The following is a 27,094-nucleotide window of genomic DNA, read 5'->3' as shown; positions in this document are numbered from 1 at the left end:
TCGGATTCTTTTTTTAACTGATTTGTTGGACAAAAATCCGAACTTGAACACAGCCATTCTTTAAATTACATTATCTTGTCTGCTACGCAAAAATGTTTAAATTGACGATACTGATTTTCGATAGAAGTCGTAAAATCATGCTTTACAGTTTTACGTCACTGCAGAAATTAATTAATATTCATGACAACTTGACCAATTGAAACAAGCAATTTCTGCAGGAAGCTCTCCTTTGCATTTAAAAGTAGCAATGAATCATGTGAATGCTCCGCGTTTATTTAAATATACTAGTTTTGTTTTAATGTAAATAACGGATACAAGAGTAATTTTACACATTAAAAGTAAAGGTTTTCACAGCAGTTATTTATAGTTATATGAATCAGTATAGATTTTTTTTATATTTATGTACGACCAGTCGGACAAGCTAGCCTGCAGTTTTACTAGCCCGACCACCGATCTTACTAGACAATGTCTGTCGGACGTGCCTTAGTGTCGAACCCTGTATGTTGCATTAAAAATACTTTATCTCCACAAACAACCAATAAGCTATTGAGGTTTAAAAGAAACATTTATAGTTTATTGTCCAGTAAAAATCAATACTGCAGACAAATACAAATAGCATAATAAAACGCTTTTCAGTGGTTTCACTGGCCCAAAAAAAGTTGTTGCCACTTTATCGCGGTGTGAAAACCGCCCGTAATTCAAACTTAATCAATAAGGACAATCATTTAAGGAACCTTACTATATTAATGAATAATGGCATTTATTATATTTTTATTACTCTGAGAAGTATATTAATACATAAATAACAATAAGTACCTTCATAAGTCTTAATATTAAAAGCTTTATTTTTATATAACAAACATTTTTTCCACTTGATAGACCAGATAACCAACATAATATAATAACGTTAACAATATAAATGTAACAGTATGCTGCATAAATGTTTCAAAATTATTTATTAAAACCTAGACTCACACAAATATATATCATCTGAAAGGAAAAATAAATAATACATCAGAAAATAAAGCATCTCAATTCAAATTGTTAAACAGTTTATACATTTGGTCATTTGGACATGATATACATCAACTTCTGTTTATTATCAAATTTCACATATTCTAAAACAACATCTTTTGTTAAAAGGTTTTTAGCCGGATTTTTTTCGAAAAAATCTCGGCTTATAGATTGATGTTGTCGGGCGGGCGGGGTGGCGGCGTGCTCGAAAATGTTAAAGTTCTTATTTCATGGTATAACTTTGGTATGCTTGGACCTAGAGTCTTCAAACTTGACATGAAGGTTGGCCAGGATTAACAGATGACCACTGGTCATTTCAAGGTCATTCATTTGAAGGTCAAGGTCACTGTGACCTTCAATATAAAAAATGTTAAAGTTGTTATAACTTTGGTATGCTTAGACCTAGAGTCTTGAAACTTGACATGAAGGTTGGCCATAACTAGTTAGTAACCACTGGTCATTTCAAGGTCATTCATTTGAAGGTCAAGGTCACTGTGACCTTGAATGTAAAAATGTTAAAGTTCTTATTTCATGGTATAACTTTGGTATGCTTGGACCTAGAGTCTTCAAACTTGACATGAAGGTTGGCCAGGATTAACAGATGACCACTGGTCATTTCAAGGTCATTCATTTGAAGGTGAAGGTCACTGTGACCTTCAATATAAAAATGTTAAAGTTGTTATAACTTTGGTATGCTTGGACCTAGAGTCTTGAAACTTGACATGAAGGTTGGCCAGAACTAGTAAGTAACCACTGGACATTTCAAGGTCATTCATTTGAAGGTCAAGGTCACTGTGACCTTGAATGTAAAAATGTTAAAGTTGTTATAACTTTGGTATGCTTGGACCTAGAGTCTTGAAACTTGACATGAAGGTTGGCCAGAACTAGTAAGTAACCACTGGACATTTCAAGGTCATTCATTTGAAGGTCAAGGTCACTGTGACCTTGAATGTAAAAATGTTAAAGTTCTTATTTCATGTTATAACTTTGGTATGCTTGTACCTAGAGTCTTCAAACTTGAAATAAAGATTGGCCAGTACTAGAAGATGACCACTGGTCATTTCAATGTCATTCATTTGAAGGTCAAGGTCACTGTGACCTTAAATGTTAAAATGTTAAAATTGTTATAACTTTGGTATGCTTGGACATAGAGTCTTCAAACTTGACATGAAGGTTTGCAAGCACACTTAGATGACCACTGGTCATTTCAAGGTCATTCATTCTAAGGTCAAGGTCACTGTGACCTTGAATGTAAAAATGTTAAAGTTCTTATAACTAATGTATATGCATGCATTCAAAACATAACACAAGGTTTGCTCATGCCTTGAAAAGTACTTACATTTCATTTTGACCTTTGAACAATATTTCAGTAATTTAAGCAGGGTTTTTTTTCCACTTTTTGGGAAGATAGCCCATGGCTTTGGAATTGGGAATTTTATCGGCATTTTCATGAAATTGGGAAAATAAATTCATTAGCCTTTTTTTCCACACGAAAAGTCTACTGATTAGGGTAATACTAAATTTGATTTAACTCTTTTTAATCATTCAAATTAAAAGAAAAAAATCATATGATACTTTGTTAGATGTAATTGAATTAAAAATGAGATACCATACACATAAGACTTCTTTCTAAAAAAAAAAAAAAATTTTTTTTTTTTTTTTTTTTTTTTTTGGAAATTGGGAATTTTTTGCCACATTTTGGGAAAAAAGTATACTTTTTGGGATTGGGAACATAGCCGAATTTCGGCTATAAAATCGGGCCAAAAAAAACCCTGTTAAGTATTGCATTGACAAAAACACGAAAGGTACTTTCCTGTCATTTAAATCAAAAATCCGGCTTCAATGCGGTCATCTCCGACCGCGGAACTCTTGTCTGTTAGTTGTGGTGGTTGATTTCCAGGTTCAATTATTAAAAATGAATATTTTTTCACATCTTTTTCTTGACAGAAAGACCCAGGATAATTGCCACCATCCATTCTTGTTGTCTGAAATAACACAAAACATATTTTTCCAAATATATACAACAAATCAACACATAAATGTCACTATCTTAATATATGTCCGAATTTAACATATCCGAAATATAGTACATCAAGTGAAGGACCTACTTTTGATTTCAGAAATAGTTGGTATCTTAATTAAAATATATCGTTCCCAGAACATTTTAATAATGGAACTGTTAAACACAAATGCCTGTTGAAACAAGTTAACATGTGTTTTTGTCATGGTATTGATTAAAGAAATAGCGTCCCTAATAATCGTTATAATTATTGATCGATCGTGACAGTTTATCCCAGGATAACATAATTGATAGTTCAATGTCATAAAGGAGCTGTAAATCAGATAATATACCTCATAAACTTGACTATTTTATTTGGACATTCATGGTTTGAAATCGTTTTAGAAACTGTTGATTTTGCAATTTTTGAACTTTTGGTACGAACCAGTTTTTTTTTTAAAAATTGGAGTCGGCGGGTCCGAAAATCATTTTATTAAAAAGCTCTGGCCTAAGTTTTAATAAACATTCTGCTAATGCAATTAGTGAAATAATGTTCACATGTTTTGTTCAATAATTATTGCATGATCATTCTGCGCTGTTATATTAATTTGGAGCCGTTAAAGCTTCCGACATTACTTCATCAAGTTCATGTCCGAACAGGAGTATTTTAGCTAATACGCCCATTGTATACAACAACAACAAAAGCTTTATTATTGCAATGTATAATGTAAGTGTATACATATATGTTACATGTAATGTAGTGTAACCCTCAACGTAAATCGCTTAAAACGGCGGTTTGCGGTGATTTGCTCTGATTCGCGCTGATTGCACAACAGCGAGATACATCGCGTAACGGTCGCCGAGACATCACCCAAATTTTCTTGTCGCTCGGAAACACCGCGATTTGTCATGTTGCATCCATTGCGGTGATGCCAGAATTGCGGCAAAAATCACGGGTCGCGTAGTGTACAAAACCAATTGGGTGTAAAGTGTTCAAACATTTTGCATGAAGTAAAATACATAAAAATCCATCAATTGCAAACCAATCAACCATATCTTTCCTTTTAACCCGCTATTTTCCACATAACAAACAACAACTATAGTAAATTGTGTGTAGTGTTCCATGTGCTATTGTATGACGTCAACGGATGTCGCTTATGTATCAAACAGAGGCAAATAAAAAATTGTGTCAAATTAGGGCAGCGTTGAATCGGGTCACTCGAGGATATTAAAGGTCGTTCAGGCCTTTTCCGCTCCATTTTGGGAAAACGCCACACTGAAATTTTGGGAATTTCGCGTCGTAAAAAACCCCATTTTGGGAAAAAAAATTAATCGCAAAACTGGCTCAATTGGGAAAAATAATCGCATGTAAATAGTGTTTCTTATATTTCAAAGAAGCCGTTAACTGGTAAATAACGACTATTTTGATAACATATTATTAAAATTTTACAAAATATTATGAACATGTGGGATAATGCAGGGTTTTTAGCTCCACTGGCCAGAGGCCACTGGCCATGGTCCTGTGTCCGTCGTGCGTTTGTGCGTCTGTGCGTGCGTTAACTTTTTCTTTAAACATCTTCTTCTCCTAAAGTACTGGTCCAATTCTGATGAAATTTCTCAGGAATGTTCCTTGGGTGAACCTCTTTCAAATTTGTTCAAATTATGCCCCTGGGGTCAAATTTAATCCCGCCCCGGGGGTCACAAAATTGAAAATTTGCTTATATAAGGCCTATTTTGTGAAAACTTTCAAAATCTCCCGTCCATAACCATTTGGCCTAGGGTTATCAAATTGGGTATGTAGAGACATCTAATAGTCCTCTACCAAATTTCTTCAAATTTGACCCTGCCTTGGGGGTAAAAAAATTGAACATATGCTTATATAAAGCCTATTTTGTGCAAACTTTAAAAATCTTCTTGTCAATAACTGTAGGGCCAAGGGCTACAAAATTCGGTATGTACTGACATCTAATAGTTCTCTACTTAGTTTGTTCAAATTATGCCCCTGGGGTCAAATTTGACCCTGCCCCAGGGGTCACAAAATGAACATATGCTTAATATATCCGCGGCCCGCAAAATCTCTCCGCATTTTACACTGGTAGATTCTGCCTAAGCATTTTTAAAACGAGGGATATAATTGGCTGTCGTTTCCCAATCTTCCAATTAAAATCGGTTTCATAAAATGTGTTTTGTATTTCGTATGCAAATGGCGCCGTTGTGAAGCGAAAATTAAGATTATTGAAATGACAAATATCAATCGAATTAACGGCTGACATGAGTGACATCATATAGTTTGATAGGAATAATGAAATGTGTTTGTCAACGAAACGAAAAAGACTACGTTTTAGATACAAGAAACACATATTTTGTTCAGAAATGTGCACAATGAATTGTGTCACGGAAACCAGTGTTTCTGTTTGCAAATTGGGAGTTCAGTCTACTCGCGAAGTGAAACAATTTAGAAGAGGATCTTTTGAACATGGAAATAGACAAACATGATTTGATTTATATGATAGTGGATCTGTGTATAGTCAGATTCATATGCATATTCTGCTTTATTATCCCCACGCTTTTTGAAAAAAAGGTGGGGATATTGTGGTTATCTCCGCCGTCCGTCCGTCTGTCTGTCCGTCCGTCCTGGCCACTATCTCCTCCTACACTAAAAGCACTAGAACCTTGAAACTTACACACATGGTAGCTATGAGCATATGTGCGACCCTGCACTATTTGGAATTTTGATCTGACCCATGGGTCAAAAGTTATAGCGGTTGGGTTGGGGCCGCGTCAGAAATTATCACTCATTTTTTTAGGTTATTTTACATTTACTTCTTTATTTCTACACCGATTCACTTCAAATTGATACTGGACCTCTCTTATGACAATACGGTCAATCTCAACCATGCATGGCCCCATTCCCAACCCTGGGGCGCCCCGCCCACATAGGCCACACCCACCAAAAATTTCCATTTACTATAATTTTTTCATTTCTACACGGATTCACTTCAAATTGATACTGAACTTTTGTTATGACATTAGGGTCAATCTCAACTATGCATGGCCCCAATCCCAACCCTGGGGCGCCCGCCCACATAGGCCACACCCACCAAAAAATTCCATTTACTATAATTTTTTCATTTCTACACGGATTCACTTCAAATTGATACTGAACTTCTCTTATGACATTAGGGTCAATCTCAACTATGCATGGCCCCATAACCAACCCTGGGGCCCCGCCCACATAGACCACACCCACCCAAAATTGCCTTTACTATAATTTCTTCTTTTCTACACCGATTCACTTCAAATTGATACTGAACTTCTCTTATGACATTAGGGTCAATCTCAACTATGCATGGCCCCATTACCAACCCTGGGGCGCCCCGCCCACATAGACCACACCCACCCAAAATTGCCTTTTACTATAATTTCTTTATTTCTACACCGATTCACTTCAAATTGATACTGAACCTCTCTTATGACAATACGGTCAATCTCAACTATGCATGGCCCCATTACCAACCCTGGGGCCCCGCCCACATAGACCACACCCGCCCAAAATTGCCTTTTACTATAATTTCTTCATTTCTACACCGATTCACTTCAAATTGATACTGAACTTCTCTTATGACAATACGGTCAATCTCAACTATGCATGGCACAATTACCAACCCTGGGGCGCCCTGCCCACATATGTCACACCCACCCAAAATTGCCTTTTACTATAACTTCTTCATTTCTACACCAATTCACTTCTAATTGATGATGAACTTCTCTTATGACAATACGGTCAATCTCAGCTATGCATGGCCCCATTACCAACCCTGGGGCACACCTAGGTCAAACATTCGGTGTGGGGATACGCGTCGGCCTCTGCCGCGCCATTTCTAGTTATGTTTGTCACGCTGTTCAGTTAATTGAAATAGCATTGAACTAAAGATGTGAAATGCAAGATATTGAAAGGTAAAAAAATTATATATATTTATTTAACTCAGTTTAATACATCATTAACAGTTACACTCAAGTGTGTTGTTTATATTTAGTCCATTAACCTTGTTTGTATATAACATTTTATAAAAAATTTGTATTGTTTTGTTTGTTTTCACCAAATAGTTAGTATTATTCTTTTATGTTAACATTCTCAAAATTCTTGTTTTATTTTAGGCCCTATTTATCAAAAAAAAAAATTGAATGACATCATTTTATGATTTATGAACAGATTGCAAAAAATTTTTGTTCAAGATAAACTTAACAACAAATTGTTACATTGAAATTAAGTGATTTTAATATTCAGTAGCAAAAAAGTAAGGAGAATCGAACTTAAAAAAGATGTATCTATTAAAAGTATATTCTACCAATGCCGTGAACAATCCCCTTGTTTATAACATGACTGCCGCTAAGACTATTACTAGCAACCTATCAGAGATAAGGTCAGATACCTTATTTCAATATATGGCAATCCTAGTATTTTTCAAAAACAAACATGACAGGTAACCAATGTCAGATGGAAAAAGTAAAGGAAAGTTAGGTCAAGCTTATTGTTTGTCATGATATCTCTTTAAACCTCACGCCATATGCAAGTAGTGTTGCCATGATCGCAACATCTTGATGAATTATAATTCAATTTTTTGTCTCATAAACATTTACTTTGTTTAACAAACAACCTCTACAAAATTACCATTCCTACTGCCTTTCGGCACCTCATGAACCTGAAAAACTCGTAACTTTATGTTTCCTCAGGCAAATATCTTCTTTATACAGTAAACAATTTCTTCACCACGTTAACAGTCTTGCTACACTCACTAATGCCTCAAGAATGAAGTAAAGTTCAGGTGATCTACGTCATTAGGTATTTTGCATATGTCATGAACTATATAAGTAACAGAAACTTTGAAACCTACAAACACTTTTTGGAATTTTGGAAAAAGATTCATGATTGAATGAAGGAACTTTCATTAATCTTGTAGAACATGCGTAGATTTGATCTTCAGCATCTAAAAATATGTGAAATAGAAAGAACGACAATATCTTTTGGAGAGATACACTACGCGACCCGTGATTTTTGCCTAATTTGCGAAGTCAAGGCGGGCATTTTGCTTTTTCGGTGGAAAATCACAGCAATTTCACGTGACTCGTCACTCCGACGTCGCGCGAGAGCAAGATAATCTTCGCGCTAAATCCCCTCAATGTTGTGGTGATTTGCTGCGATTCGCTGCAATTCTCCGTGATCGCAGTGACAACGATGACTCGCCAATTCATGCATAGAAACCGAATCGTATCGATAACTTTATACATGTACATAACGCTTCTAATGTTCACAATTATCCGATAATCCAACATCAAAAAAATAATCTTGAACATTTATGTCGGTAAATATGTTTGAGAATTTCATTAAAACAACCATATGACTACATGTGTACGCCATTTTTCAGAAGTGTAAAGAGTACAGCGCATAATGTGGGACACAGCTTTCATTGGACGAGCGTATTTAAATTTAGATTGATACAATACGATCTTACAAAAAAACGTTTTATTGCGTCATACGCCTTCATGTAAAAAACGTTTTCCTTCTGGAAATTGTGCTATTAATGCATAATATTATCAAAACATTTTTTTCACACGTAAAGCGTTGTAACAAATTAATATACAATTCAAAACAAATATACCATAAGTATAAATGTTCCGTTAAATTCCCAAATGAGAATAAAAATTTATAATCCGAAACACACTTTCGATGTTTTAATGTTAACACGACGTTTACAAATGCTTTCAATATAGTCATCATGTATATTTCCCGACAAAAGAGCGCGAAAATTATGCGGAAATGTACAAGGTAAAGGTATACGAGTGTACAAGTATTAATTTTTATACAAACTGCGTAGCGCAGAGAACATTGAATTCTGTTGATTTTGGTTAAATGTTTCTTTGGTATTTTTAAAACAGTTATATCGCCAACAATTTGATATTTCTTTTAAAGTCAATTCAAATCAAACACGCCGTATCCGTATCGTTACTGATAGAAGTAAAACATAATACCTTGACTTGTATAGTTTTTTTGTTGTGAGAGACCATCTGAGTAAACGTCGAAAAATATATCCAAACTGTTATTTTTTGTCAATGCCCTTTGATCCATTATCGCACTTAATTGGCAGCGCCATCCTGTTGTTTCTGTGATTGTCACATCTTTTCACAGTTTGAACACGTACAAAGAGTGCCAATTAGACACTTGAACAAACACTATCACCCGCTGGACCGTACACACTAAATAATCAAATGTTGAGGGGTTTTTGTTTTTGGCGTGAAAACCCAGAGAAATGCATGTACATTATACATCATCATAAATTTATTGCACTCTGCGAACGCTAAGTGCTACGTTGATATACTCGTGTTTTTTTTCCAGCAAAACAAACACAATGTTTAACGGCTTTAATATATAGGCAATGATGTTATAACAACAAATTATATACAACGATGTCATAATAACATGTACTTAAAAATAGAACAGTAATGTATTTCCGATTTCCGGCTTATCAAGCATTGTGAATGTATGTACAACGCTCGGAAAGTAACGCGAGTAACACGAGTTATCCGCATTGGAGCCTGAAACAGAAAATAAATAAGTATAGCATATTTTAGTCCAAATAATTAGATGTAATCTACCGATTACATTTAACCTTTAAATGAAAGTGTTACTTAAACAATTTCGCGCGAATACATGTATTTTGCTAAACACTGTTAACAAAAGGGCTACACGTTATAATTCTTAATGAAATGCAAAAATAAGTATTAACATAATTAATAACGTCAATTAACACACACGGTAAGATCAAAGTTTAAATGGAAAACTTATATCATATTTCTCGTAAATTACCAAACTATTGGTTTCGTCGAAATCAAATACCATGTAGAGAAAAAAGGTATTTATAACCGACCAATGACGAAACATTATGCAACTTTCAATTTACACAGTGCTACGCTACATGTATATTGCAACAATATGGAATTTGAACAGTGGTAGTGTATTCGGGCCTGGAATATAATTGATTGTAAAGGTTAATAAACATTCTGCTAATGCAATTAGTTAAATAATGTTTACATGTTATGTTAAATAGTTATTGCATGATCATTCTTCTGCGCTGTTATATTAATTTGGAGCCGTTAAAGCTTCCAACATTACTTCATCACGTTCATGTCGGAACGGGAGTATTTGAGCTAATACGCCCATTGCATACAACAACAACAAAAGCTTTATTATTGCAATGTATAATGTAAGTGTATATATATATATGTTACATGTACATGTAATGTAGTGTAACCCTTAATGTAAATCTCTTAAAAAGGTGAACCACGGCAGTTCGCAGTGATTTGCGGTGATTCGCGCTGATTGCGTAACAGCGAGATACATCGAGCGACGCTCGCCGAGACATCACCCAAATTTTCTTGTCGCTCGGAATCACCGCAATTTGTCACGTTGCATCGATTGCGGTGATGCGAGAATCGCGGCAAAAATCACGGGTCGCGTAGTGTAAATGTACCTACATTATAAGCAAAGGACCTGTGTGACAATTCCCGGACTTTTTAGTCTGTTTAGTTAACACCGTAGTAACGTTTTCCATACACTACGCGACCCGTGATTTTTGCCTTATTTGCGAAGTCAGGGCGGGCATTTTGCTTTTTGGGTGGAAAATCACCGCGATTTTACGTGACTCGTCACGCCGACGTCGCGCGAGAGCAAGATAATCTTCGCGCTAAATCCCCTCAATGTTGTGGTGATTCGCTGCGATTCGCCGTGATGGCAGTGGATATCGTTGACATCGATGATTCGCCAATTCATGCATATAAACCGAATCGTATCGATAACTGTATACATAACGCTTTTCTAATGTTCACAATTATCAAATAATCAAACATAATTGCAACAGCACTTCCGAAAAATAATCTTAAACATTTATGCCGGTAAATATGTTTGAGAATTTCATTAACACAACTATATGACTACGCTATTTTCAGAAGTGTAAAGAGTATAGTGCATAATGTGCAACACAGCTTTCATTGGACGAGCGTATTAAAATTTAGATCGAATGCAATACGATCTTACAAAAAAACGTTTTATTGCGTCATACGCCTTCATGTAAAAAACGTTTTCCTCCTGGAAATTGTGCTATTAATGCATAATATTATCAAAACATTTTTTCGACACGTAACAAATTAATATACAATTCAAAACAATTATACCATAAGAATTAATTTTCCGTTAAATTCCCATATGAGAATAATAATTTATAATCCGAAACACTCCTCCGATGTTTTAATGTTAACACGACGTTCACAAATGCTTCCAATATAGCCATCATGTACATGTATAATTCCCGACAAAAGAGCGCGCAAATTATGCGGCAATGTACAAGGTCAAGGTAAAGAGCGTGCAAGTATTGATTTTTTATACAAACTGCGTAGCGCAGAGAATACTGAATTATGTTGATTTCGGTTAAATGTTTCTTTGTTATTTTTAAAACAGTTATATCGTCAAAAATTTGATATTTCTTTTAAAGTCATATCAAATCAAACACGCTGTATCCGTATCGTTACTGATAGAAGTAAAACATAATACCTTGACGTGTATAGTTTTTTTTGTTGTGAGGGACCATCTGTGTAAACGCCGAAAAATATATACAAACTGTTATTTTTTGTCAATGCCCTTTGATCCATTATCGCACTTAATTGGCAGCGCCATCTTGTTGTTTCTGTGATTGTCACATCTTTTCACAGTTTGAACACGTACAAAGAGTGCCAATTAGACACTAGAATAAACACCATCACCCGCTGGACAGTACACAATAAATAATCAAATGTTGAGGTTTTTTTTTTTGGACGTGAAAACCCAGAGAAATGCATGTACATTATACATCATCATATTTATTTAACTTTGCGAATGCTTAGTGCTACGTTGATATACTCGTGTTTTTTTCAGCAAAACAAACACAATGTTTAATAGGCAATGATGTAATAACAACATATTAACAGTGTTTAGCAAAATATTCGCGCCTTAACACTTTCATTTAAAGTTTAAATGTAATCGGTAGATTACGTCTAATTATTTGGACTAGATTATGCTATACTTATTTATTTTCTGTTTCAGGCTCCAATGCGGATAACTCTTGTTACTCGCGTTACTTTCCGAGCGGTATAAGGAAAACTTACATGTATATCATATTTCTCGTAAATTACCAAATTATTAGTTTCGTCTAAATCAAATACCATGTATATAGAAACAAGGTATTTATAACCGACCAATGACGAAACACTATGCAACTTTCAATTTACACAGTGCTACGCTACATGTGTATGGCAACAATATGGAATTTGAACAGTGGTAGTGTATTCGGGCCTGGAATATAATTGATTGTAAGTGTTAATAAACATTCTGCTAATGCAATTAGTTAAATAATGTTTACATGTTATGTTCAATAATTATTGCATGATCATTCTGCGCTGTTATATTAATTTGGAGCCGTTAAAGCTTCCGACATTACTTCAAGTTCATGTCGGAACAGTAGTATTTAAGCGTATACGCCCATTGTATACAACAACAAAAGCTTTATTATTGCAATGTATAATGTAAGTGTATACATATATGTTACATGTAATGTACATGTAGTGTAACCCTCAACGTAAATCGCTTAAAAGGGGGAATCACGGCGTTACGCGGTGATTTGCGCTGATTCGCGCTGATTGCGCAACAGCGAGATACATCGCGCGACGGTCGCCGAGACATCACCCAAATTTTCTTGTCGCTCGGAAACACCGCGATTTGTCACGTTGCATCGATTGCGGTGATGCGAGAATCGCGGCAAAAATCACGGGTCGCGTAGTGTATATGAAAAATGCTCACCCTTCCAACTTTAAGCGCCCAGTGGGACAAGGGATAGAAAGAGAAAGTCACATGCTTGAGTACATTTCAACCCATGCGCATTGCACGCTTTTTTCGCATAAAAAAAACAGTGGAGCGATACAGGGCCACCATGGCCCTCTTGTTAATCTGATTTTGGGAAAAGGGCCTGGCCTTTTTTGAGGGGGGAAAAATCGCGCGAAACGCCGGATTTTGGGGAAAATAAGGAAAGTCTTAAATAATCAATGTAATATATTTTACTGTTTTTAAAACAAATTGAAGGCAACAGATAATTTAATTATGCAATATTTTTCTAGTTTCTACACTGGATCAGGTGAACTTATATTTAAAGGTTTAAAAAAAAAAAAAAAAAATTTGTGCAATTGGGAATTTTTTTTTCAATTTGGAAAAAAACAAATAGATTTGCATTGGGAATGGGGCTGATTTTCGGACCCGTGGCATAGGGTGGAAAAGGTAGAAAGCACTGACCTTCACATATGGACGGCATGTATTTGGCTGCCTGAGTGCTGATTGGCTAATACAATGTAAGATTACCGTAAATCTACGAATATAATACAAACTTTTTTACCTGCTGATTTTTTCTTCAAGTAGGGAGTGCGTATAATATACGAGTTTAGAGCAGAACCAAAATTTTTCCTGTGCAAACTTTCAACTTAATCGCTGTTATTCGCTTCACGGCAGCCATTTTGAACTACACCATTACATCAAAGGGGTGCAACAGGGCTCGCGCTGTTGTTCGCCATTTGAGTCATTTGCGAAAATATTGAGAATTTGGTTCAATAAAAATCTTATTTGTGAAAATGCAAAAATCAAGTAAAATTTCATTGAAAACATCCGCCATTTATATCGGACTGATTTTCTATATTTGTCTCTTTGTTTTAATGAAAGTGTTCGCAATTCGAACAGTAAACGAAATCCGGTCTGTACCCGATTATGAGACATCGCTTGACCTTATTGTTATTGAAGTGCGCATGGTAGCTGGCCAATCAACATTGAGCTCGCTTACACATGAAATGACGTTGTCGAATGAAACTTGAGAACGGGAGGAGCTATCGGATAATATTGGGTCATCCATGCGCAGACACTGTATACTTTGAATACACAGTTAATATCGTCGTCTGCCTACAAAATAGCGACTGGACGCTAAGTCGTATAAAGAGATTAGCAAATGAAAAAAAACAACTGACAATACCCGTAAATAAATATTTCTTAGCTGACCACTATTTATCTTTCTACCACATATTTACCATAGCTGAAGTAAAGAGTGGTAATTAAATAATTAGTTTTATGATGCTAATAGAGTCTATTACACCTGTCTGCCGATTGCCGAATTAAATTGAAAGGTGATAATTAATTAATTCGTTTTTTACTCCCAAACTAGCCTTAATGACAGCAGCGTATTTTAATTAACTAGATTATGAAAAAAAATACCAGCGGTTTAATTGTATTTTAAGTTATATTAAAGTATCGAGTTTGTAACTCGAAAAAAGAAAAAGTAATTCATCTAGACAACTATAAAAACGGAAGTAACCAATTTGTCTTCTTATTACTTTATTATTATTATAATTACTATCGTCCCGAATATTGTCAAATTGAATTAAATGTGAAAACAAAAAACAGCGTCTCTGCTTCATGCTTTTGTTATTATGACTGCTTGACCCGGATGTCAGCAAGGGGCCCAAGTGTTATCGGTAACAATCAATGGTAATATAAACAATAGACAGAGATATTTATTATGCAACTGTCATAACAACAGCACTATAACAAGTCCTGATCAATATACCGGGGTAACAGATAGTTGACAACACCAAATTGATTTGCTGTTTTTACAGCACAAAAATATATTGACACATTTTTTCGGAAATGGCCGATTTCGGACACTGATTTTTTTAGTGCGTATTTTACTCGGATTTTCAATTTTTACCGATAAATTTTGACCAAACTGGGGGGTGCGTATTATGCACGAGGGCGTATTATATTCGTGGATTTACGGTACCAAGATGAATTTTAATGACAGCTGGCATCATGTCATTTTAAAGCAAATTCAAACGACAATGTTTTCAAGGGTAGCAAGTAAAAATGTCCTAAAAAAGTTAATTTTGATGTTGGACCAGTGGTGTATACATGCATGAATGTGATGTGAAATGAAGGCTCTAAAATCTGGACAAAACTGGAATTAGTTAACTTTAATTATAGAGAATATTAACACTGGGTTCCTGCTACTTCCACAACCAAGTTGTAATATATTGGACATCACAAAATAAAAACTCATATACTGGATTTAGTGTATTAAATAGCTTATATGAACATAATTAATTGCATAGTTATCCCCCGCCATAGGCGGAGGGATATTGTTTTGGCGTTGTCCGTCCGTCCTTCCATCCGTCCAACTTTCCGTCCGTCCGTCTTTCCATCCTTCCGTCCAGAGCCATATCTTGGAAGTGCTTTGGCGGATTTCATTGAAACTTTGTATGAGTATATATATGGATAATAGGATGATGCACGCCAGATGGCATTGTACACCATCTGATAATAACAGAGTTATGGCCCTTTGTTTATTGAAAAAATGTTTTTTGTTTGTCCAGAACTATATCTTGGAAGTGCTTTGGCGGATTTCATTGAAACCTGCTATGAGTGTCCAGAAGCATATTTGCGTGGGATAGCAATTCAACAAATTTGCTTGTTTTTCTTGCCCACTAAATTTTCAATGAAATGCACACATTTTAAGCTTTAACAAACACTATCATGTGCCCAAAGCAGAAAAACAGTAATTGTCAAATTTCAATAGCACACTTAAATGTCCTTCATTAGCACTTAGCATTTGCTGTGAGACATTTTGTCGGTATAAATTGAAGTGTATTGATTGTTTAAATCAGCAGCTGGCGGACGTTCATTGTATCATAGTGCATAAGTTTATTGATAAGAAGTTTTAAGCATTGCAGACACAAAAGTTGAGAAAAACAGGCATAGGGGTCTAGCTAGGCTCAAAATTTAGGGAGAAGTCACTTCTCCCTAAAGCCAAAATAGGAAGAATTGGTAACATATTTGGGAGAAATGGTACATTTGCGTCATAGATCTTAGTTTTACGTATATTTTGCAGCAACTTAACGGATAAGTGGTTTCTGTTCAGCTTTCAATCAACTCTTCACTTGTTTTAATTACAATAAGACAAGTGTATAAAACCAACATTTTCCTTATTTGTCATTGATTGTTGATTATGATTGTACAAGTCATTTAAGTGAACAATGACATATACATGCCCATTTTGCCCACTCGCGAGACCCCTGGGCACAGCAATATTGTTTTTTTGTACATTGTACTGTGACAAGGGCACAAATTTATAGGCAGATAAGAATTTTTATAGTCACCGCTATGGATTATAATTTTTTTTAAAGGGCATTAAGCATTGATTGATTAAAAATGTCGGGTAACATCTTGTGAGGTCCTGTAAACATAATAAGTTACAGGACCTCATGACCTGGAATTGTTTTTGTCTCGATGGGTTGAGGCTACATTTAGTAATAGTTTTGGGACGTTTGCTTACTAAATCAGGGCTTAACACTAACTTTTTTTCAACTAGCCCATTCGGGCTAGTAAATGCAGAACCTACTAGCCCTGACCAATCTTTCATGTGCCCTGACCCAAGTATTATCAAAACCTTTATATTTATCATTCAACTTGTATTTTCTTGTGCGTGGAGATGCGCAATTATGATTCAATCATTCTTATTAGCTTGCCTTACTTATGCTAATGAATTCAATATTCATCTACTTGAGACATCTATTTGTAATCTTCAGGCCATTTCAGGAGAAATTTCCTTGTTTTTTTTCCCTTATACTTTCTCTTACTTTCCTCCTACCCTTTTCTTTTCTTATCCGAGGAACCCCCATCCCCACCCCTAAAGCCAAATTTAAATAACGACATGAAACGTTAAAACTCTTTTTACATAGATTGCCGCGGTTGCCGTCTGACAACAATGGGTAAGTGAATGTTAGGTGACGCAAAATAACGTGTTACGGTAGTCGTAACAATTGTACAATGTTAACTGTCTACTAAAAGCCGGGATCAACCATTAATATTAGTTCTGCTAATTGAATTGAATAAAAAGATTGTCAAAACACTTCTAATCGATCAAACAAATTAAAATGATTTAAAATTGATCAATAACTAATTATTTTACAGTAACTTTGTGTTAATGTCGAGTTTTATACCTTCGTCGATCCCGGACGATCAGGGCAATCCCGGCTTTTAGTTTAAAACGTATTTTGATCGAGAAAACACGTCACTTTGAGGAAACCAATAAAAACCGTATCTAGCGGAATTCCGTTTAAAAATAGGTACTGACGTGTTTTACCAGGAAAACCGCCGGGATTTTCTGAATTGTCGGCCTCTTTTTGATTGCAATCAGGGGGTTCCAAATCTATTTCGAGTTACGATCCGTTTGTTGTCTCTGACTTCACTCTGGGATTTAATTGTCATCTGATCATACTGCATTAAGATTTTTGCATCTTTGAAAAGCTTATTTAAAACGCAGTTTATTGATATAGAACACATAATCCCGCCCAAAATACACACGACCGGTCGGGCATGTTCCTGGGACATTGGCTAGCCCGGACCTAGGTACAGGCAGTGAATGTCGTTCGGACATGCCTTAGTGTTAAGCCCTGTAAATACCCCTGTAACATCCTTAAGTTATATAATCTGTGTAGTAAGCCTTAGCGGAGTCAACAGAGGCTAAGTGCACTGAACTACACTCCTAGGGTTGGATCAGTATTTCTTAAAGCATTTTCACCTACCTGTAATCTTATATAATCCATGTACATGTATATGTCATTGTTCACTTAAATGACTTGTTCAATGTTTGTCAATTTTAAAAGTTAATGGTCATATAATAGAAAAGGAAAATAACACTCTTAAAGATAATAAAGTGTTTTAAATATAGGTTTGTTTATTGATAATAAAAAACTGCAAAATAATAAATAGTTGGTATTGTTTTGAAATATAAAAAATCAGAGATGCCATGGCGACCCATCTGCCAAATTCTTTGCTCAAATGAGGGCTCAGTTGAAGTAATTAATAGGTACACATTTATTAGAAATGATATTAGTATTTCAGACTATAAATTAATCATTCATGAAATAAAATCCTTTATGGGTCATAGTCAAAAGAAGTCCTGAGTGTTAAAGAATGATTCTATTTTGGTTGAGGACTACTAAACAGAATGAATACCAGTTAACCCATTTATGCCTAGCGTCCTGAAAAAAGGATTTTAAAAATACTTGGAAATAAATTGATCCAATTTAGAAGGATGGGAGAGTCCACTGGGCATAAATGAGTAAATGCTTTCCATTTCAATTTCAGATGCCACGGGCACGTCATGACAGGTCGCGGTCTCGCTCTGAGAGTAGCGAACTAGATCATAGACGCAAGAAACGCAGATACGATGATGAGGAATATGACAAAAGACAGTCAAGGTAGTTAAAATGTTATTGATGTATACCTGATAGCAAAATCCTCATGTTACGATGTAGCAGGAGATTCTGATCCATAATAGTCTGCTGGAACCAGGGAGTGTCCAAAATTTCCATTGGCATACAATCGGGAAACATATTTTCTTCACAAATGCTTTGAAATCATTAAAAGAACTTTTGGACAATACAGTTATTAAAGTAATGATGATATAAATCAAGTGTGAATAAAATTATCTGAATATATGTGTCTGAAAGAGAAGTCTGTTGTTTTCATTATGCTCCAAGCATCTACAGATACCAGGAAGTATTTAGTGTTTGCCGGCTTTGGCTTGTCCATTTTTATATGGCAAAATTTTTAAAACAGATTTTTGGAGGAAATTGTTATTTTTGCTGCTTGGGAAATGGCCCTATTTTGGTGGTAATTTTTTAGCAAAAAATCACTTCTGATATAAGAGAAAATAGATAATTTATGATAATGTTTCTCAAGATATTTAGGCCCTATACAGGAATTGTTCTTGTTAAAAATATTTCTACAATTTTTTATCCTCCGCCATTGGCGGAGGGATATTGTTTTGGCGTTGTCCGTCCTTCTGTCCGTCTTTCCGTCCGTCCGGAGCCATATCTTGGAAGTGCTTTGACGGATGTCATTGAAACTTGGTATGAGTATATATATGGATACTAGGATGATGCACGCAAAATGGCATTGTACACCATTTGTAAATAACAGAGTTATGGCCCTTTGTATCTTGAAAAAAAATGCTTTTTGAGTGTCAAATATAACACTTTTGTGTCCAGAAGCATATTGGAGGGGGATATCAATTCAACAAATTTGCATGTTTTTCAAGTGACCATCTTAAGACATTACCTTTGCAATTGATGATTTGAAAAAGGTATCATTTCTTTGTTCTTGACATCTTACATTGTACTTGACAATGTCATGAATAGTAAATACTTTTAAATTACAGAAGCGTGAAATCACTTTTATAAGTGTGGCATTTTGGTTGATTTTGTGGGTCGACCAATGCATGAATGTAAGATCCTAATGAACAATTTTTCCCACATTTAAATTTTTTTAAGACTGAAGTTTTGTAAGCACAAAAGACAATAAAATTTAGAGTTTCCTCGCAGGAGTGAATGAAGGAATGTCTGTGTAGACCGCGTTTGTTAGTGAGGGCTATCTCCTTCCATGTTGTTGGATAAAATTATGTTTGAAGATGATTATTGTTGCAGTTTGGGGTATGCTTGGTGTACAAATTATATTTGACTTCTGTACACAACAAAAAATAAACAAAACAATTAATATTGGGTTCATATTAGTTAATTGTCAAATAGTAAAATCTTTCATACATCAACACAATCGGACCTATTCAGGGCCCATCACCTGTAAGTGACTCCCTCTACCCACCTCAATTTATTATGCCCCCCTTCGAAGAAGAGGGAGTACAGTCGAAACTGACCTAACGGCCACCTGAATTTACCGGTCACCTGCAGACAACGGTCAGTCTGGAATCCCCCCGACGAAAAACACTCTAAATTACACTTGAATTCAACGGCCACCTGTCCATAACGGCCAACGGCCACTACATTCCACTCCGAAATTCATGTTTGACCTGAAATCAACGGTCACGCGTCAGTCGTCTCGAGTCGTCTCGAGTAGCGAAAATTAAAAACACAGCACATCATGTGTCCGTCTATTTTGCGGTAAAAGCGTCTGATAGCGGTAATTGTCTTTGATACTATAAAAGCGGCCCGCTGCGAGTAAACAAACAATTTGTGCATCCATGACCGGTATGTAAAATTGTTTCACCATTATAATTGAATTTTCGTTTTAATTGCATTAAAAGACCAATTGTCTGCAACTCATTTTGCTACCAGTTGTTTATTAAAAATATATTTTATATTCGTTATTTTACATGACTAACCCACTCCTCTAAGCCGAAATGATCCGTAAAACAAAATTGTGTCTATGTGTCGTATGAACGAATCTGCACTTAAACTAAATTTAGGTTCACATCGTACATGCATGATCAGTTGTTTAACGAAAAGACGGTTGATATTCAAATGCATTTTTTTCTCTCTCCGGGATATTGTTTTAGTATGTTGATGCTGAATTAACAAATATAATTGTACATTGTATATGAAGTGAAAATACCAAAAATAAACAACGGTTGCAATAGCCAGCTATAAACTGTTAGATGCCCATAATATCACTTTAAACAGGTGACATTAACAATAACAATGTTTATTAATAACAATTATCGTCTGCATGCATAACGCATTAGCGCGTGACAAAGTCAATTGGTCTGTATCGCTGATTAAGTGTTAAAACAACATTAAGCTGGCGAGTGTTTTGATAAGAAGGCGATAAGAGGATTAGTGATTAGCTTTTATGGCAAAACATGGACTGATTTGCAACATTTAAAGCGTCTGAAAGAGGTAATTGTCTATGATATTATAAAAGCGGCCCGCTGCGAGTAAACAAATTATAAGGTGTTGAGAAGGTTTCTTTTCCGGGGATAATTGTGGGTGTATCTTCTAAAGAAAATTTATCAGAGTTTATGACTTGTTGAAAGTAATTATCGCGAAATTAAATGACCGCTATTTCTTTGAATTAGAACGGTACAATTACACCGTACTATCGGTTTATGACACCGAATCCGCTTTTTAGACTTTTACGGACGTTATTTACTGAATGAATGAGATGCATGAGAAAACAATTATACCAGCGTTGATAAAGTCATTGTTTAATTTAACATTATGAAATAAAATCAATCTAAAAGATATTATTCTCTATTATTCAATATGCACGCGTAAGTTAATGCTGTTATTATGCTTTGTTCATGCAATGAGCATTTGTTTTACACTGTAATACGCAAACGACTGGGTGGGGTAACGACGTAGTAATACTACCAACTGGCCAACCTTCTTAAAATTGTGATCCAAATTCAACGGTCACCTGTGGACAACGGTCACTTTGATCATTTCCCTTGACTGACCGCTGAATTCAGGTTTGACTGTATATTGATTTGCTCATGTCGGTCGGTCGGTTGGTCTGTCGGTCCGTCCACCAGGTGGGTGTCAGACGATAACTCAAGAACGCTTGGGCCTAGGATCATGAAACTTCATAGGTACATTGATCATGACTCGCAGATGACCCCTATTGATTTTGAGGTCACTAGGTCAAAGGTCAAGGTCACGGTGACCCAAATAGTAAAATGGTTTTTGAATGATAACTCAAGAACGCATACGCCTAGGATCATGAAACTTCATGGGTATATTGATAATAACTCGCAGATGACCCCTATTGATTTTGAGGTCACTAGGTCAAAGGTCACGGTGACCCGAAATAGTAAAATGGTTTCCGGATGATAACTCAAGAATGCATACGCCTAGGATCATGAAACTTCATGGGTAGATTGATCATAACTCGCAGATGACCCCTATTGATTTTGAGGTCACTAGGTCAAAGGTCAAGGTCACGGTGACCCGAAATAGTAAAATGATTTTCGGATGATAACTCAAGAACGCTTTTGCCTAGGATCATGACACTTCAAAGGTACATTGATCGTGACTCGCAGATGACCCCTATTGATTTTCAGGTCATTAGGTCAAAGGTCAAGGTCACAGTGACAAAAATCGTATTCACACAATGGCTGCCACTACAACGGACAGCCCATATGGGGGGCATGCATGTTTTACAAACAGCCCTTGTTGCAGTTGGGTATTACGCATACTTATTGGAAAAAGACCAATGCAGATTGCAGAGTCCAACAATTTTTGTCAAATCAGAAATTCACAAATTTATGTGTCCAAGAATGTGTCATTTAACCCTTTTCTTCTATAAGAAGCAAAGTAAAAATGGCTTTTGCAAACAGCATAAAACAAGAACAGTTCAGGTTTTATGCTGTTTGCTGCTCATCAGTAACTAAGGGTTGGAAATGGAAGCCTTTAAAGCTTTAATTTAGTAAGAAAGGACTTATATTAACCCTTTCAGTGCGGGAACCGAATTTTAAAGGCCTTTGCAAACAGTTTGGATCCAGATGAGACGCCACAGAACGTGGCGTCTCATCAGGACCCAAACTGTTTGCTATTCTAATAGTATTCTTTGAAAAAAATCGAAGAACATGCTAATTTTAGAAATTCAGCAGACGACATTTAAGCAGACGACAAATTTCCCAGCATGCAAAGGGTTAAATAAACTTTCTAAGGGACTACAAATGCGTCAAAATATGTATTGAAGGGTTAATAAAACAACATGAAATTTCATGGAGACAAAAACACATGATTTTGCAGTTAATGCCTATTAGCTGCCAGTGACTAGTTAATTCAATTGTTTTCATATCAATGTGTCAACAAAATCCCAAGTTGTGAACTTAGTGAAGAAAATGTAGTAGATTAAAATGCGTAAATGAATCAGCACTTAACTTTTAAAGCACATGGCTAGGACCACCGGAAACACTGACTTTGCTGTTTCACATAAAGGTAAGACTGGGTGTTGTGTTTCAGCCGAGAGCGTGGAAAATATAAACGGCGAGAGAGGTCATATGACCGCCGCAGTGATAACACACCGTGCAGTAATGACTCACACAAAAAGAAGTCTCGTTATGATAGGACCAGGTCACGATCTCGCAGCTACAGGTAATAGACTGTGCACTAAAGATGTGTGCAGTGTTTGGCAATGGTTTTCTATTGCAACTTTTAATGTATTTTTTTAATATGTTTGAGTGTATCAAGTTATGCTTCAACTGCACATGGTTACCAGGGACGGTTTTCACCAATTCATTCTTAGACGTAAGTTATATTCTTTGATTTGGAGTATTCAAGAACTGCTTTAATGTTGAGTCAAACTTTGCATGAACCCTTTGCATGCTGGGAAATTTGTCGTCTGCTAAAATGTTGTCTGCTGAATTTCTAAAATTAGCATTTTCTTCGATTTTTTTTCTTTTTCAAAGAATACTATCAGAATAGCAAACAGTTTGGATCCTGATGAGACCCCACGTTATGTGGCGTCTCATCTGGATCCAAACTGTTTGCAAAGGCCTTTAAAATTCGGTTCCAGAACTGAAATGGTTAACCATCTCTATCATCATCATTCTTCATGTATACCATTGTCTTAATGACATAATCAATGATGGTACGCTGTATATGTTCAACTCTTTGATATATTTTTCTTGGTTATAAATCTATTCTTTATTCTTAAGTCAAAGACTCGGTTGGTGAATATGGATGCAGGCCTTTCCAAATAATTTAGAGAAGGCACAGGGACAAAGACCCACTGTTAACAATAGTTCCAATGTTGTATGTGTTCTATGTTAAGTTCTTCATTACTTTAGAGCTAAAACAAGCACAAAAAGACAATATTTGTCTATTCAGGCACTAGGGTACCTTATATTTATATAAAGGGGTATCCCTGATTTGGAGATTCTTGCACAGGGGTACCCCATGTGCTTAAAGGCCATGTGTAAATACCTGATGAAGTGCATGCAATCATAACATAATTATGCTATTAACAAGTTATTTTTTGTGTTTAATAAAAAGTCTTCTGTTCAGTAACTTTTACTAAATTACTTTGCCATTGTTGGTTCAAATGATCTAACAAACTCAAAATTGTATGTCCCTTAACATGTAGTAATTGCATGGTCTGTCCTTTGTCCGCCATTCTTTCCGGCTTCTTGTGTGGAGTGTAACTCTTGAAGTTTTGAAACTTCATATATGTATACTTACGGAGGGCCAAAAAGAGAAGTGCAGTGTACTTAAACCAAAACTTTTCTGGATTTACATATGCATTGTCTATAAGTCAATTTTCTGCAAAGCATAAATCCCTTAATATTGAAGGTATTTTAATGCAACTTGGTACATTGCTCAGTGATTTGTTTTGCCCAAAATTACCACCGATTTTTGGCTGCTTCCCAATTGCAAAATTCCATGTTTTTTTCCCAAAAAATCTGACCAAAATTTCCCAAAAAAAGCCCAATTTAAAAAAAAATAAATAAATTTTTTTTCTTTTTTAAGAAAGAAGTCTCTTATGACTTAATTATGATTTCTTAACTCTAGATCTCAACTTAATTTTTTAAACATCCTACAAAATATATAACTTTAATTTAGTCCTTTTTTGTCATAAATTATTCCCAAATTTGCCTCTTATATTGATTAAAAAAAATCCCAATTTGACCAGACTCCTTTTCCCAAAATGGCTAGAAAACACTCTGAACATGCACTAAAAAAACAACATTAATTATGTTACTTATAATAATATTTATAATGCTTAGTTTTTCCCAATTTCATGGTTTATCGCGCTATTTGTCCCAATTTCACGGTTCAGTGCGCTAATTTTCCCAATTCAAATGGCACAGGCTGTAACAAATTAAAAGCAAACAAAATCACTGTTGTTAGAGAACATTTAGAGGAAAGGCAAAGTATGAGAACCAAAACCCTATTTTCAGTTTTTATTGAGTTAATGTCCTTTGCTTAATATGTGTACGCCAGGCATATTTTCTTCCATTTTTTAGCCGAAATTGGACCCCATTCCCTCAAGCCATTGGGATTTATTTCCCAAAAAATTAAGAAAATGGCCCTCTGAAATAATACATACAAATGAAAAATTGCAGTTTTTAAACATATGTTTATTTCAGTAAAACTATGTTTTAAATGCTTGAAAAAAAGTGTCTGTGTTTATTTTCATTCCTGGTAACCATTTTTAGCAACCAGATACTTGTAATTTTAAGTGAATTAAAAATGCTTTTAAATTCCCCTTCTCAAATTATTCAGCCTAAAATTCCGTCCCTGATGTGCCCTGCAGCCCCATTCTTAGAGGAGTGAGTGAATGTCATATCTTAAAATATTTGTTCTTTACATGGTTACAATTGAAGTGATTCACGTGAAACTAAATATTTTCATTGAGAACATTAAAAGAAAGTGTAGAGTACAAGAACCATAACTATCTCTTCAGGATTTACAGAAAACATGTAAATGCCCTTTAGTCAATTATGAAAAAAGGGATATAATAGATGAGAATTATCATTGTTGTCAAATTGTTGCTTAATTGTGTAGCTTTTGCATGTTTTAGTAGAAAAATGACATCTGGGTCAGCATCAATTAAGCTCCACAAATTAAGATAAAAATTTTGTGTCCCCAAGAGTGTAAGGCATTACAGTGATTTTTTAGCCCAAAATTACAGCCTCTTACAGGCTGTTTCCCAATTGTAAAAAGTACAAAAAACAGCGCTGTTCTCTAATGGCGAAAAGTAACATTTTTTCCTAAATATCTGACCAAAATTTTCCCCAAAATATGTCGAAACTTTTCCAATAAACTGAATAATTGGTTTTATTTTGAGTTTATTATACATGTACAGCAATTTAATTCCGCAGTACTTTATAATATTAACTTTAAAGAGCAGTTAAACATGCACTTATAAACACTTGGTATACTGTTACTTATAATCTTATTAATAATGTTTAATGTTTCCCAATTTCATGGTCTATCACACTTTTTTCCCAATACAAAAGGCACAGACTGTAAAATATAATACGAAAAAATTAAGCGTTGCACTTCCGCATCTGTTTATCCATACACCCAGAAGCTTGTATTTTGATCTCACTCTATCTGTAGCAGTTGAATGGCCCTAATTTCTAGATGATCCTGAAGAAAGTAATGTTAGCTGCGATGAGATTTTTGGCAGAATTATGGCCCTTTGTCTGTTTTTTTTTTAACTTCTCTGTAAAAATTGCTACATTTTTCACAGTTGATGACCATTATGTGAGGTTGATTATTCTGTACATGAAATGCGTTGGAACATGTACATGTATAGTGCTGAATCGACTTTTTTTTTTTTTCAAGAATGAAATCTTTCAAACTAGAATTATTTCTGTTTTCACATTCTCTGAGTTTTCAGCAGATTTTAAAAGAGAAGACATCAAATGACCCCAGGCTTGTAAAAATAAGAATAAACATGGAGCTGAATTGTTATGTGATCTTGTAAACCTATTGTACAATGTTTTTATTTGGAAGCAGTTATATGATTGGTGACAACTGTGTTCATGAATGCCAACTGATCTTTTCAGAAGGGACCGTAGCTCTGAGCGTCTAAATCGGCGCGATGGAAGTTACAGCAGGGACCAAAGCAGCCATTACCACTCTCGTCACAGCAGCCGCCATCGCTCACGGAGTCACTCGCTGGACCGTTTCCATAGCAACCATGCGAGTCGTCACAACAGTCACAGCAGCTCGAGTCGGCGGCGGCATCGCCATCGGAAACAGAAGAGGAGGAGCTATAGGCACCGACGTAGGAGTTCGTATGATTCAAGCGACAGTCAGGTACAGTGAATAAGGGAGCTTTTGACCTGAATTATGGTGTTCACTGGCAAACTGGTGTATGAAAGAGTATCAGTTTGAAAACAGTTATGTGGGAGTTATTGCTTGGAGTTTTGTTTTTCATCCCAAAAATGCAAAAATAGGGGGAAAGTTTTATTTCTTTGGTTGACGTTGATTTTTGGAAATAATATGAATCAGGCTTTTTTAAATTGTACAAGAAAAAAACACTTTCATGCATCATTTCACCAGTATTTTCATTCTTATAGATATTTGTGAATATTTCCGGTCAAGCTCTGAGCTGTGCTTTGACGTATCCACACAATATCTGTTAGAAATGATTGCCCCTTCAGCCCCCATATGTATTTTCACTTTTCAGTGAGCCCAAAGCTGGTAAGT

The 27,094-nt window shown here is 35.5% G+C and overlaps 1 protein-coding gene across 3 annotated transcripts in view; it reads left to right on the top strand.

The window, feature by feature from the left end:
• Positions 1-27,094, top strand: part of LOC127857156 (dual specificity protein kinase CLK2-like) — a 78,422-nt gene that overhangs the window by 5,832 nt on the left and 45,496 nt on the right. For 2 of the 3 annotated variants that reach the window (XM_052393557.1, XM_052393555.1), the window contains exons 2-4: positions 18,279-18,391; positions 22,895-23,026; positions 26,449-26,701. In XM_052393557.1, coding sequence (XP_052249517.1) covers positions 18,279-18,391; positions 22,895-23,026; positions 26,449-26,701 — 498 coding nt within the window. The remainder of the gene's footprint in view (positions 1-18,278; positions 18,392-22,894; positions 23,027-26,448; positions 26,702-27,094) is intronic. The other variant, XM_052393558.1, reaches the window with a different exon arrangement.

The sequence above is a fragment of the Dreissena polymorpha genome, chromosome 14 (assembly GCF_020536995.1).
Source record: "Dreissena polymorpha isolate Duluth1 chromosome 14, UMN_Dpol_1.0, whole genome shotgun sequence".
Taxonomy (NCBI): Eukaryota; Metazoa; Mollusca; class Bivalvia; order Myida; family Dreissenidae; genus Dreissena; species Dreissena polymorpha.
The sequence above is the reverse complement of the archived record's forward strand: the minus strand, read 5'-3'. Positions and strand labels throughout refer to the sequence as shown.